This window comes from Carcharodon carcharias, chromosome 9 (assembly GCF_017639515.1).
Source record: "Carcharodon carcharias isolate sCarCar2 chromosome 9, sCarCar2.pri, whole genome shotgun sequence".
In the NCBI taxonomy this organism is placed as follows: domain Eukaryota; kingdom Metazoa; phylum Chordata; class Chondrichthyes; order Lamniformes; family Lamnidae; genus Carcharodon; species Carcharodon carcharias.
This window is the reverse complement of record NC_054475.1, coordinates 154,793,524-154,806,830: the sequence shown is the minus strand read 5'-3', so window position 1 is coordinate 154,806,830 and position 13,307 is coordinate 154,793,524. Positions and strand designations below refer to the sequence as shown.

Here is a 13,307-nt window from a genome sequence, read left to right as displayed (position 1 = left end):
GATTATAACATCTGCTGATTTGTTACGTATCGATGTTAATTATCGTATCCGGTGATCAGAAAGGAACATAAAAACAGTGCAGTGATGATGCTGATTCCATAGGCGATCTTCGTAGCACAACATGCAATTCCTGCAGCTAGAAAGAAATTACATAATTAATGCTTAATGCTTTGAAATCCTTATAGGAAGGAATTTAACAGTCTTATTCCAAAAGTACATATCAAGCCACATGGTCAACAGGTGAAAGTTGGACCTTCAAGGCTCTTTCTAGCTTACTTACATTGAGAAATCAATGTGAAGACTCATCATGTAGGACATCCCAAAGTTTTCTTTCTATTCATTCTTGGGTGTGGGCATCACTGGCAAGGCCAGTATTTATTACCCATCTCTAATTGTCCTTGAGAAGGTAGTGGTGAACTGCCTTCCTGAACCTCTGTGGTCCATGTGGTGTAGGCACACCCAGACTGTTGTTAGGGAAGGAGTTCCAACATTTTTACCCAGTGACAGTGAGGAACAGACCCATCGTTCCAAGTTGGCATGCTGTGTTACCTGGAGGGGAACCTGCATTTGGTGATGTTCCCATGTGTCTGTTCTTCTAGGTGATAGAGGTGGCGGGTTTGGAAGTTGCTGGCAAAGGAGCCTTGCTGCAGTGCACTGTATAAATGGTACACACTGCTGCCGATCAAGCGGGTTGCTTTGTCTTGGATGGTGTTTTTGAGTGTTATTGGAGCTGCACTCATCCAGGCAAGTGGAAAATTATCAATTGCACTTGTGTCTTGTAGATGGTAGACAGGCTTTGGGGAGTCAGGAGGTAAGTTACTCGCAGCAGAATTCCCAGCCTCTGATCTGCACATGTAGCCACAGTAATTATGTGGCTAGTCTATTTAGTTTTTGATCAATGGTAAGCCCCCAGGATGTTGATAGTTGGAGGATCCAGCGATGGCATTGCCACTGAGCATCAAGGGGAGATGATTAGATATTTTCTTGTGGCAGATGGTTATTGCCTGGCACTTGATTGATGCAAATGTTACTTGCCACTTTTCAGCCCAAACCTGAATATTATCCAGATCTTGCTACATGCAGTGAAGTACTACTTCAATATCTGGGGGGGTTGTGGATGGCACTGAACACTGCAATCATTAGCAAACATCTCTACTTCTGACTTTACATTAGTGGGAAGGCCATTGATGAAGCAGTTGCAGATGGCTGGGCCCATGACATTACCCTCAGGAACTCTTGCAGCAATGTACTTGGGCATTGCTGCTGGAAGGCATATGTAAGAAATTGGGGTTAATCTGGAAGTAATGATTAGCTTGACTCTAATGTTAGATTTTAAAAACCTGGGAATTCTAAAAGGCAATATTGACTGAAGGAGATTGAGCTTCCAGTGTTGTGACATTCTTAGGGAAGACTGTGATGAGTCTTAATTTCACATGGGATGTAGGAGGACGAAGATTATGTAAAATGGCTTATTGAATTCTTAGAAGGACACCAAAGGAGCTTTGACTAGTATTCATAAAGACAGAAACAAAATGAGATAGGGAAAGAGAGATTACAGCAGAAAGTGAGAGATGGATCACATAATAGACAGGGTTTTATTTGTAACCCAATTAGGACCATGATATTGTGTTGGAACTACTTCAGATCCCCAATCGCTCTTGGTACTTTTTGGACTCTGTTGCAATTGACAGGGATGAACAATATGTCTGCCAATAGACAGATGGGTGCATATATTTCAATGAGGGACATAAGTAATTTGCACTGTAGCAGAGGAAGATATGTCTCTGAAGTCTATTGCTATTGTGGGTGGTGGGTTTAAATTTTTTAAAGGCAATAAAAATTATGTAATTGACCCCAGAATATGATATTTTTTTAAAAATTAGCATCTTTAACTTGAAGGCTCAGATGTTGCTGTAATATTGTCATGTGTTTTCTGGCCCTACTATGGGGGTCCCACCAAAATAATGTAAATGACCCTGAGATGGTAAAATCAGCTGGGGTCAGAGGCACATCTTTGTGGGAAGAAAGTCATGGCTCACTGAAGGCAGGTCTGAATTCCTTAAAAGGGGAAAACATAGAGCAACGAATGTTATAGTCAGCAGTAAATTATGGAGTTCATTTTACATGGGTTTGATGTTAACAAGGACCCTTTCCAATGGATTTAACATCAATGTTTGTAGTCATCATAGAATGTTATGGTGAAGTTGTATATTTTAATTTCAAAGCTGGAGATTAATGCAAAACCGCAATGTCCCAAATAATCCCAATGGCATGAAATTAAGAACTTGCTCAGATTTGCATTGTTTTTCACTCACCTTTGGTCAAAGGTTGTGATTGGACATCAAGCCAGTAAATTTCACGAGATTGAGCCACAGTTGCCCTGTAATGGGAAACAAAATATATCACCACCTGCAAGTTCCCCTCTTAAGCTATACACCATCCTGAGTTGGAACTAACTCGTTCTTTCATTGCCGCTGGGTCAAAATCCTGGAACTGTCTCCCTAACAGCACTGTACCTACACCACATGGACTGCAGCGGTTCAAGAAGGCAGCTCACCACCACCTTCTCAAGGGCAATTGGCGATGGGCATCAAATGCTGGCCTTGCCAGTGACATCCCATGAATAAATATTTTTTAAAAGTGTTGTTTGTGGGAACTTGCTGGCTGCTACATTTCCCACATTACAACAGCGATTACAGTTCAAAAAGTACTTCATTGGCTGCAAAGCACTTTCCGATGTCCTGAGGTCAGGAAAGGCACTATATAAATGCAAGTCTTGCTCTTTTTGTTACTGATCAAGGACTACTTTCTACCTCAAAGCTGTTCTCCATTTTTAAAATCTTAACCCTGGACTGTTGTATAAGACTTTTCTCATTTTGTCACCTTTTGGTTTGAGATTTTTTTTCTTTCCTTCTTTCTGTTTTTTCTCTTTCAAAAAATGTTTTTCACAACTTGACCGCTACCAGAAAATGCCCTCACCTGACATAAGTTTCCTCCACCATTTCCGCCAACTCCAGCATGATGCCACCACCAAACACATCTGTCCCTTACTCCTCCATCAGCATTCCATAGGGACCATTCCCTCCGGAACACTCTGGGTCCACTCCATCACTCCCAACACCTCATCTCTTTCCCACAGCACCTTCCCATGTAATTGCAGAAGGTGCAACACCTGCCCCTTCCCCGTGCCACCCCCACCCCCCCTCACTGTCCAAGGGTCCAAACACTCCTTTCAGGTGAAGCAGCGCTTCACTTGCACCTCCTTCAACTTGGCCTACTGCATTCGCTGCTCCCAATGCGGTCTTCTCTACATTGGGGAGACCAAATGCAGACTGGGTGACCGCTTTGCAGAACACCTTTGGTCTGAGCGCAAGCATGACCCAGCCCTTCCTGTCGCTTGGCATTTCAACAGACCACCCTGCTCTCATGCCCACATGTCCGTCCTTGGCCTGCTGCAATGTTCCAGTGAAGTCCACCCAAACTGGACGAACAGCCCCTCATCTTCCAATTAGGCACTTTACAGCCTTCCGGACTTAGCATTGAGTTCAACAACTTCAGACCATGAACTCTCTCCTCCATCCTCACCCCTTTTTAAATTCCCTTTTTCAAAATGTATTTTTATTTTTTATCCATTTATTTTCATTTCGATTCATTTATTCATTGTTTTATCCCCTTTTCCACCCTTTTCCCCTCACCACTGCCCCCTCCCCCCACCCCACTCCCATCTGTTCCTTGTTCCATGTTGTTCTTTCACAGAGTGCTGACCCTTGTACTGCTATTAACACATTCTTCTTTCTTACCTTTATGCCACTATCAGCACCTCCTTTAGCCCAGATTACCATTATCACTCCCTTTGTCTTTTCACCCATGACATCTTTGTCAATCTCTCCTTAGCCCCCGCCTATCTCTGGCCTTCTTTCCAGCTCCACCTGCTCCACCCCCTTAAACAGTATAAATTTCATCATATTTCTACCTCTCTTTAACTTTGAAGAAGGGTCATACAGACTCGAAATGTTAACTCTGTTTCTCCCTCTACAGACGCTGTCAGACCTGATTTTTTTCCAGCATTTTCTGTTTTTATTTCAGATTTCTAGCATCTGCAGCATTTTGCTTTTATCTTGCTGTTTTCTCTACTTGCTACCACTGGATGGCACCACAAAAAGCCATCTCAAGCATACCAGTGGAACTCTTTCACTTGGTCCCACTCGGAATCAAAGCAAAACTCTCGCAGTTGCACATCATCACTGCAACTAATACAACATTACTTAGTTATAAAGAAATGAAATAAATATACCCAGCACTGGCAGTGAAGGATTTAAAGGCTAATATTAACTGGAGGAAGTTCCTGTATTGACAGAGTTTCCTTTGGTCATTCTGATGACCATGCAGAGATATGTAGCTTAGAACTTGCACCTTGTGTATGGATTTTAAATTCAATACCTACATGAATTTAACAGCATCAGGACAGGCTGACTCAGGAGGGATCCACACAAATGTGGTGGAATTATTCTTGGACGCCATGTTTGAGTGAGTAACTGCAGCTCCTAGGTTTCCAAAGCACTAAATTTGAAAAATCATATGTAAAATATTAAAATAAATACAAGGGTGGCAAAATAGAAAGAACATTTTCGAAAGAAACAATTTTGAACTCTGTGTATTTCGGCCCTGACTTTACCTGTAACAATTTGGTGTTTTCAGGTGGGTCTTGCCAGGATCCCAGTGGAGTGGTGCTTCTATCCTTACGAGCTTCCAATATGAAGCCATGATATTGCAGCCCCAATATTTGAACTGAATGTAACATTAATATACGTGATTAATATTATGTCCGTCAAAATTCAACATTCTTTTTAAGCCTTTCAGATTAACCTGTCAGTTTTAGTACCTCTGTACTCAACCCTTCACAACTTGCATACAGAGTCTAGCAATAAATCAGCTAGGGTTGCTAACTGTGACTAAAGGTATTCCTGGAGGTTTCATCACATGACTTTCCCCCATGCTCCAGCCATTAGTCATGGAGATTGATCTTCAATTCCTGGAGACTCCAGGCCAGTCCTGGAGGGTTGGCAACCTTAAGCCAGCACAAACTTGTGGGGCAACACGTCCCGTTTTGTGTTGTGAATTTCTATGGTTCTATACTGCTGGTCATGCAACATAGCTAATATATTGAGATGTGCAAAAACTGTACAAAATTATTCTATAATGAATTGTCTTCTGACCTGACCAGCCCTAACACTTACTGTAATGTGTGTTATTTGGGGACTGCAAATTCCATTATGTTGAACAAATATAATGAAATAGTGTTACAATTCTGAGGTTTATAAGATTGTTATATTTTGAGACTGTGTCTTTAAGGTAACATGAAGGGGATCATGCTGTTCTGCAGTCTGCCTGGCTAGTTTGATTGTTAGCGATTAAAGGAGGCCTGGATTGTTTACTGGGAAGAAGGCACAAGATGTGTATGCTTGGAAACAATGGCAGCAGCCTGTGTGTTAACAGAGTCTCCAAAGTCCAGGAAAGTTGGGTTGTAAATAGTTGTACTTTAAATATAAGATAAGAGAGAGTTGGGCTCTGAAGAATAACTAATCACCATCTCTACCTGGATACAAGGCCCACGTGATTCACATTGCCATAGTGATGGTCTTGGAGATGGCAAGGGTATACAGGAAGCCGTTGTGATATCAGGTTACAGGCTTTACCAAAATATCACCGAATATCAGAGACAGGTTGGTCTGCCGGGGTCTGGGAGAGAGAGAGCAGCTAGAGGTCAAAAGTCTGTATGGTTCACCATGCAGGAATGCAAGTGGGAGCTCGTGCCCAGATTGGAAAGACCAAATTCATGAGGATTTAAAATGAAGCTGGAAGATTTGCCTAGCTTTAGCTAGAGGGGGAATTCTCCAGGAAAACTTGCACCTTGAAAGACAGTTCTAGAGTTAAAGGTTTCCAGGCTGGGAAAGAGAAAGATCGAAGTAAACCCTCAGGAGCTAAGAATCATATGATTCTGTGAGAATTGAATTTCTACTTAAAGACAGTGTAATGTATCCCTGATAGTGAGCTTTTTTGGTTGTGTTAAATGTTCTGTTCTATTGCTTAAAGTATAAGTTGCCTACAAAAGCAGTGTTTAATTAATGCTGCTTTTAGTTTGTTTGCTACAGTAAACGTCTTAAAATAGTGCTTCCCAAACTTTTTCCCAGTGTGACTCCATTTTAATGCCTTAGACTTTCTGTGACCCCAGACTGAAAATTTGATGGGGGGCATATGGGAGTTGTTGAGTAGGGCGGATGGGGGAAGGCTTCAGTTGTTAGCCTGGGTGAGGATTATTAATGGATTATTAATGTATTTGGACTCATTATTAATCTTATAAGAGCATGATTATTCACACAATAGGCAAGTGACTTTAGTGTAATAGGATCCTGATTATTGATGCAATTGGACTCTGATTCTTAATTTAAGCGATTCTGATTATTAATGTATTAGCATCCTGATTATTGTTGCAATGATTTCCTGATTATTGAAGCATTAGGCAGCTAATTATTAATGCAATAAGAATGCGAATATACAAAACATGCGAACAAGGAGCAGGAGTAGGCCATTCAGCCCCTTGAGCCTGCTCCCCCATTTAATAATATCGTGGCTAATCTGATAGTAACCTGAAATCTGCATCCCACCTACTGCCGATAACCTATCACCACCTTGCTTACCAAGAATCTATCCACCTCTACCTTAAAAATATTCAAAGACTCTGCTTTTCAGGAAGAGAGTTCCAAAGATTCATGAGCCTCTGAGTGAAAAAGTTTCACCTCATCTCTGTTTTAAATGGGTGACCCCTTATTTTTAAACAGTGACCCCCTAGTCCTAGATTCCTCCACAAGAGGAAACATCCTCTCCACATCCACTCTGTCAAGACCCCTAGGATCTTATATGTTTCAGTCAATCAAGTTGCCTCTTACTCTTCTAATCCCCAGTGGATACAAGCCTTAGTCTGTCCAACCTTTCCTCATAAGACAACCCACCCATTCCAGGTATTAGTCTGGTAAACCTTTGCTGAATTGCTTCCAATGCATTTACATCCTTCCTTAAATAAGATGACCAATACTGTACATAGTACTCCAGCTGTGGATTCATTGGTGCCCTATACATCTGAATCATAACCTCAAGATTATCCTGATAATTGGAGAAATAGGATCTCTGCATAAAAAGACCCCGGACCACTTAGATTTTACAGGCCTTTTTTGCAGCAGCGATCGGGCCTCAGAGAGGAGTCTATTATGTCATGCCCACCAACAAAAAAACACAAAGATTTAAAGGGGCTCACAGCTATCAGAAATTAGCCCAAGTTCCACGGTAGCCCTTGCTGCCTCGGACCTCGCGACCTCAAAATCTCTTCTCATGGCTCCACTGGGGCTTGCAACCAACAGTTTTAGAAGCCCTGTCTTAAAACGTGAAATCTTGTCATGACATCCGCTCAGCTATTAACTGGAATCTCGAATTTCTTTTGAAAAGTTATCAATCTCTACAGGGATCGTAACTGTAGTAATTATGGTTTTATTTAATGTATAAAGTACCTTTAAGAATAATATTTGTTAAGGAAGATCACATGATCTGTAGTAACCAGTAGGAGAATAGCGCGGGCCACCTCAGTAATCAGTGTAGAGATTGAGTTCAAGTTGAAAGCACACATGTAGTTGCTGCTGAGTATATTGTTAATAAACTTAATGTTTCCACCCAAGAAGTGCCTGCAGATCAATTCTATCATTAATAGCACAACTCAGCCATCCTACAACAAGTTGGCAATGAGGATAAAAAAGGATCAAACAGAACAAATGCAGTTAGAAAGAAATTGGCACTGTACCTCGCCTAGCGATTGTAAACAGTAAGCTCCGTTAAAACTGAAGAAGCTATCCTCTCTCAAAATGCCACAATTTGGGAGAATTGATCCATTTGATCCAGCCACAGACGATTGGTCTCAATACACAGAACGCCTCATGTTCTTGTTTCAAGCAAATGAGATTACAGAGAAAGAGAAGAGGTGAGCGATCCTCTTGAGTACTTGTGGGAGCAAAACCTACACCTTGATTCGAAGTTTGACGGCACCCAATGTCCCAGATTTGAAGAATTTTGATGAATTGGTGGACCTCATGAAGGGTCACTTTCAACCAAAGCCCTCAGTCATGACGCAGAGGTTCAGGTTTAATTTGTGAAATAGAGTCCCGGGTGAGACAATTGCATGCTACGTGGCAAATTTGAATCATCTAATGGAAATTTGTGAGTCCGGTACGACTCTAAACGACATGCTCAAAGATTGTTTATTGTGTGTGAAGAGGACACTATTCAGAAAAGATTATTGGCCAAAGTGAATCTGGATTTCAAGAAGGCGTTAGAGATAGCGCTGGCCATGGAAAGCGCACTGAGAGATTCAAAAGCAATACAGGGTGCTCAAAATGGTGCCATCCTCCACATCTGGTGGGAAACCTCAGCTGAAAATGGTGGGTAAAAGCAAGACTCTGCCATGTAGTGGAAAACAGCCCCCATGAGCCAAAGAATAAAGAAAAATAACCTAGCGGTGAAATCAAAGGATCATTTTAACAGAGGTGGAAATAATCAGTCCATTAGCGATTGGCAGTTTAAAAAAATAGAATGCTACTATTGTCATAGAAATGGACATATGGTGAGGCAGTGCAAGGAAAGATTCAGCAGGCTTGTAAACAAAAGGAGAAGCCCAATGAAATCTACAATGTAGAAGAGCCTGAAACAACAAATTCAGACATCCACTCGTTTAATCTGAAAGTTAGAAAGTCAGAACCAATATTCATCACAGTGAAAGTAAATGGCAAACCTGATAGAATGGAAGTGGACAGGGGAGCTTCCATTACAGTAATTGGGGAACATACCTTCCAATTTCTGAATAATGGTGAACATCAATTAAGTTTAGAAGAAACAGCTGCCAAGCTAAAAACATACACGGGTGAAGACATCAAGTAAAAGGCATAAGCAGAGTGACTGTCCATTATGGAAGCCAATTGGCAAAGCTACCAGTGCTTGTATTGAGAGGCAGAGGACCAAGCACTCTAGGGCGACATTAACCAAGGGAAATCAACCATGATTGGCCACTGGGATTCCAAAAGGAAGCTGGAAGCATTCCTGTTTTCAAAAAAGGAGTGTGTAAGGACTAAACAAGCTGAAGAGATGCAGGCTGTCTTAAGTCAAAACCTGGAAAAGCAGCAGAAGGAACTCAAAGTGACCCTGCTTGATGACAGAGTTCGAGACGAGGTGAGCACCCTCCAAAAGGAAAAAGAAAACCTGCTGAAAGACCTTCACATACTATAAGATTCCCTCAGGTCAAAGTTTGTACCTCTGGAAGAGAACCAGGAAGAATTCAGCACTTCTCTAAACAAACTGAAGGATGAGTTGGCAGAGAAGATACAACAATGCGCAATTTTTAAGGAGGCAGCAAACAAATACAAAAAAGAGCTGGAAGAGCTGAAGAATCAGCTAAATGAAGCCAAAGAGGCTTTGGAAGTAAAATCGCAGAATTTTCCAAAAAGCAGACAAACAATTAAATTTTGGGAGACTCAGCCACTGAGCTCAGACCAGTTGAGCTTGCATCTGAAAGAAGTTTGGCCAACAGTGAAGTCAAAAAGACGGCCGAGATTATAGTTTGTGCTAGAACGAAGAAGGCACATAGAAAGAAGATTCAGAAATGCTAATTGGGCTTTAATTCTGGCAGCATACGAATTCACTTTCGTACATAGGCCTGGCAATCAAATTGCAAACGCTGATGCACTTAGTCATTTGCCTCTATAAGAAAATGATGAGCAAGTCTCACTTCCACAGGAACTTGTTTTACTGTTAAATTTCTTAGATTCTTCTCCGGTATGTGCTCGACAGATCAGAGACTGGACAAGTCGGGACCCAGTCCTATCTCAAGTACGAGAACAAGTGCTACATGGTTGGTCACAGGAGCCCGTATCTGACAAAATGAAACTGTGCTTCAACAGAAGACATGAAATAACCAGCCAGAATGGTACCTTATTGTGGGGAGCACAAGTGATAGTTCCTCCAAAGGGAAGGGAGCCACTTTTACTTGAATTACGCAGTGCCCATTCAGGAATTTCCCGAATGAAGACCATAGCACTCAGCTATCTATGGTGGCCTGGGATGGATATCGAAATAGAGAGTTAAGTAAAGCACTGTGTGCAATTCAGCAACTGCAAAAGTTGCCAGTTTCAGCTCTGTTACATCCATGGGAGTGGCCAGGTAGACCCTGGTGCAGTTACACATTGTTCCCAGGAAAGGTCCAACGTAGTCAATGTTTCTGCTCATTGTCAATGCCCATTCAAAATGGTTGGACATATATGAGGTGAAGTCACCAACATCAGCTGCTACATCAGAGTTTTGCCATTCACGCGCTACCAGAAGTAGCCACTTCCGATGACAGCACGGCATTTATTAGTGCTTAGTTTCAACGGTTTATCGGCCTCAACAATATCACTCATGTGAAAACTGCACCATACCACCCTTCCTCAAACGGACTAGCCTAAAGGGCAGATCAAACATTCAAGGCAGGCATGAAAAAGCTAACTGGTGATTCTTTGGCAACCAAGCTAGCACGCTTTCTTTTTCATTACAGGACTACCCCTCACACAACAACAGGTGTCACACCTGCGGAGTTATTGTTGAAACGCCGACTCAGGGCGAGATTGAGCTTAATAATGCCAAATTTAGAGGGGAAAGTGGAAAGGAGTCAGGGAAGCCAGAAAACTAGACACGACTGGCATTGTCAAGAGAGGAAATTTGCCGTGGGAGTGTCAGTATACGTGAAAAACTTTGGGGAAGGGCCAAAGTGGTTACTGGGTGAAATAAGTACAGTGACTGGACCTCTATCTTCCCATGTGGAGGTAGAAGGCCAGATCATCTGTAAACATGTGGACCACTTAAGGAAGAGAGAGACAAATCATCAAGATTTGGTTCCACTAGTGATCATGACCAGGTCTGCATTTCCTGTTGAGAATACTTAACCCAGGAGTGATATGTCTGATGTTCCCGTAAGAGTTGAAGATACAGAACTGCAAGTGCCCACCTGATGTTCAGGCACCTCTGGAAAAGGAGGTTCCTAACAAAGAATCTGAAGTTGTGGAGCTGCGCCGTTCCACACAAGCCAGGAAACCACCTGAAATACTGAACTTGTAAATTCCTTACCCAGTGTAAATATTATGTTGTCTTGAAAAATATGTACTTGTAAATATATGTATAGCCCAGTTAAAGGGGGAGGAACAAAGTAATTATGGTTTTATTTAGCGTATAATGTAACTTTAAGAATAACACTTGTTAAGGAAGATCACATGATCTGTAGTAACCAATAGGAGAGTAGCACAGGCTACCTCAGCAGTCAGTGTTGAGATAGAGTTGGAGTTGAAAGCATACGCGCAGTTGTTGCTGAATATTTTGTAAATAAACTTAAAGTTTTCACCCAAGAAGTGTCTGCAGATCAATTCTATCATTAATAGCACAACTCGGCCACCCTACAACAGTAACAATAGTGAGAAAGGTTCTGCCTGTAATGTCCAAGGGAATCGCAGTCAGCTAAAGAACTCAGCCAACCTTTTTGCTCTTCAGATCAACCCAATTTTATTTTAAATTCATGCAGTGCAGGCAGTCAGTCCCTAATACTTAATTTGAATTATATTTCACACACGCAGCTTTACTCCTCACTGGGATCCCACCTCCATCACATCCCCCATCACATTTTCCTGAATGTGCCAGGCCGTTCTTTTTTAAAAGCTCATTTGATTTATAATAGATGCCATGAGGTATACCAGATTTGTCTTGTCAGAAAAGGCAATAATAAATTATCATTGCAGCAGCAGCAGCGAGAGAGTAACTCCAGCACTATACAAAAGCATACCTTGTATTGGCATTCCGGGTTGGTAGGTGCTTGCTCCAGTATCAATGGTGTAAGGCGCAGTGTTAGACTGTGGCACAACTCCAGAGTGTCTGGGCATCATGCTTTCGCAAACAGATGAAGGAGCACCATAAGGGAAGCCTCTGCTTAAACTGGGAATGTTCAAAAGCACAATGCAACACACAGAAAGTAAGTTCCTAGAGACCATTTTTGACATTCTATATCTGACGCTTCCAATGGCAGGACTGCAAACTATTTGCAAGGTGGTTAGGTTTGACGTTAGCTTCCTGAGATGCTGTTTTGCTGACTCATTCATGATAATAAAGTCCTTTCTTTTTTTTTAATCTCCATATCAAGCACACTTACAATTATTTTCAATGAGGTATTGCTTGCTTCTGAGTTACGTTTATGAAACCATTTTAATCATTGGTTAGATTTGTATAAGAAAACAGATCTCTCTATTTATTAGATGCCATGCTTGGCATATTGTTTTAATCAGTGCAAATACTTCAAAGAAGAAATAAATTCCAACCTGAATATCTCAGTGTGAAATGTGCTGAAGCAATTGTTAAAGTGAAAACCTCTCAAAAGTAAAATGTGGATTTATTTCATCAGGTTTGCTTTCATGCAAAGCACTGGTAAAAAAAATTGGAGATACCATTTCCTCTCGCCTCTGCACCAGTAGATTAGGGGTTCAGTACCCCTCCAGAGATTTGAACTAGGTTGTACTGTACTCAGTGAAAGCTGCACAGTTGGAAGGAATGTCTCTCGGATGTGACACTTAAACCCCTAACAATCTGGCTTCTCAGGTGGACTTAAGAGACTTTAACCACAATTTGACATACCTTATAGCGCAACAATGTAGAATATGTGTTTAGAGGGTTATAGCAGTGTAGCCACTATGTAATAAACCTCACTTCCCTCTACACTGTCAAACTGCGGACTCTAAGGGATCTGTAAGATCTTCAGATTTCTATCCAATTAGGGCTGTGTACATATCACGTTCCATCAGCACATCATCCCAAGAATTCTGTACCCTATATTTTTCTGTGTGTCTTAGGTTATTGGCTTATGACTTCTGATTTATTTGTGTAGCAATAAAAGAAGTAATTTTCTTCAATGACAGTACTCTTTCCCTTTTGGTAACTGACACTGTCTTTCAGAAGTTAGGGTGAGCGGTCCTCAGGGGTTTTCCAGTGCTTGTAAGGGATTCTTCACACAGAAAGGAGTCTGCATTAGTTACAGTGACAAACTCAATAGTGAACTTGTAACCATCCCACATAATAACTGCAAAGAAAGGTCAGTGGGAATGACAGAACAGCTGTTGGTTGTGAATGTGTTGCTGGAGTTTACTGTTTCTGCACATATTAAATATGACAGCTCAGCAGGACAGCAAGAGTGAGACCGA

General features: G+C 41.6%; 1 protein-coding gene across 1 annotated transcript; it reads right to left on the bottom strand.

Moving 5' to 3' along the window:
* Positions 1 to 35: 35 nt before the first annotated feature.
* On the bottom strand, positions 36 to 12,107 carry LOC121282490 (putative defense protein Hdd11). The gene is made up of 5 exons (XM_041196192.1): positions 11,903 to 12,107; positions 4,676 to 4,788; positions 4,445 to 4,560; positions 2,316 to 2,380; positions 36 to 136 (listed from the first exon to the last, which is right to left on the bottom strand). The coding sequence occupies exons 1-5, from the start codon at positions 12,105 to 12,107 to the stop codon at positions 36 to 38; spliced, it is 600 nt and encodes a 199-aa protein (XP_041052126.1).
* Between the last annotated feature and the right edge of the window lie 1,200 nt (positions 12,108 to 13,307).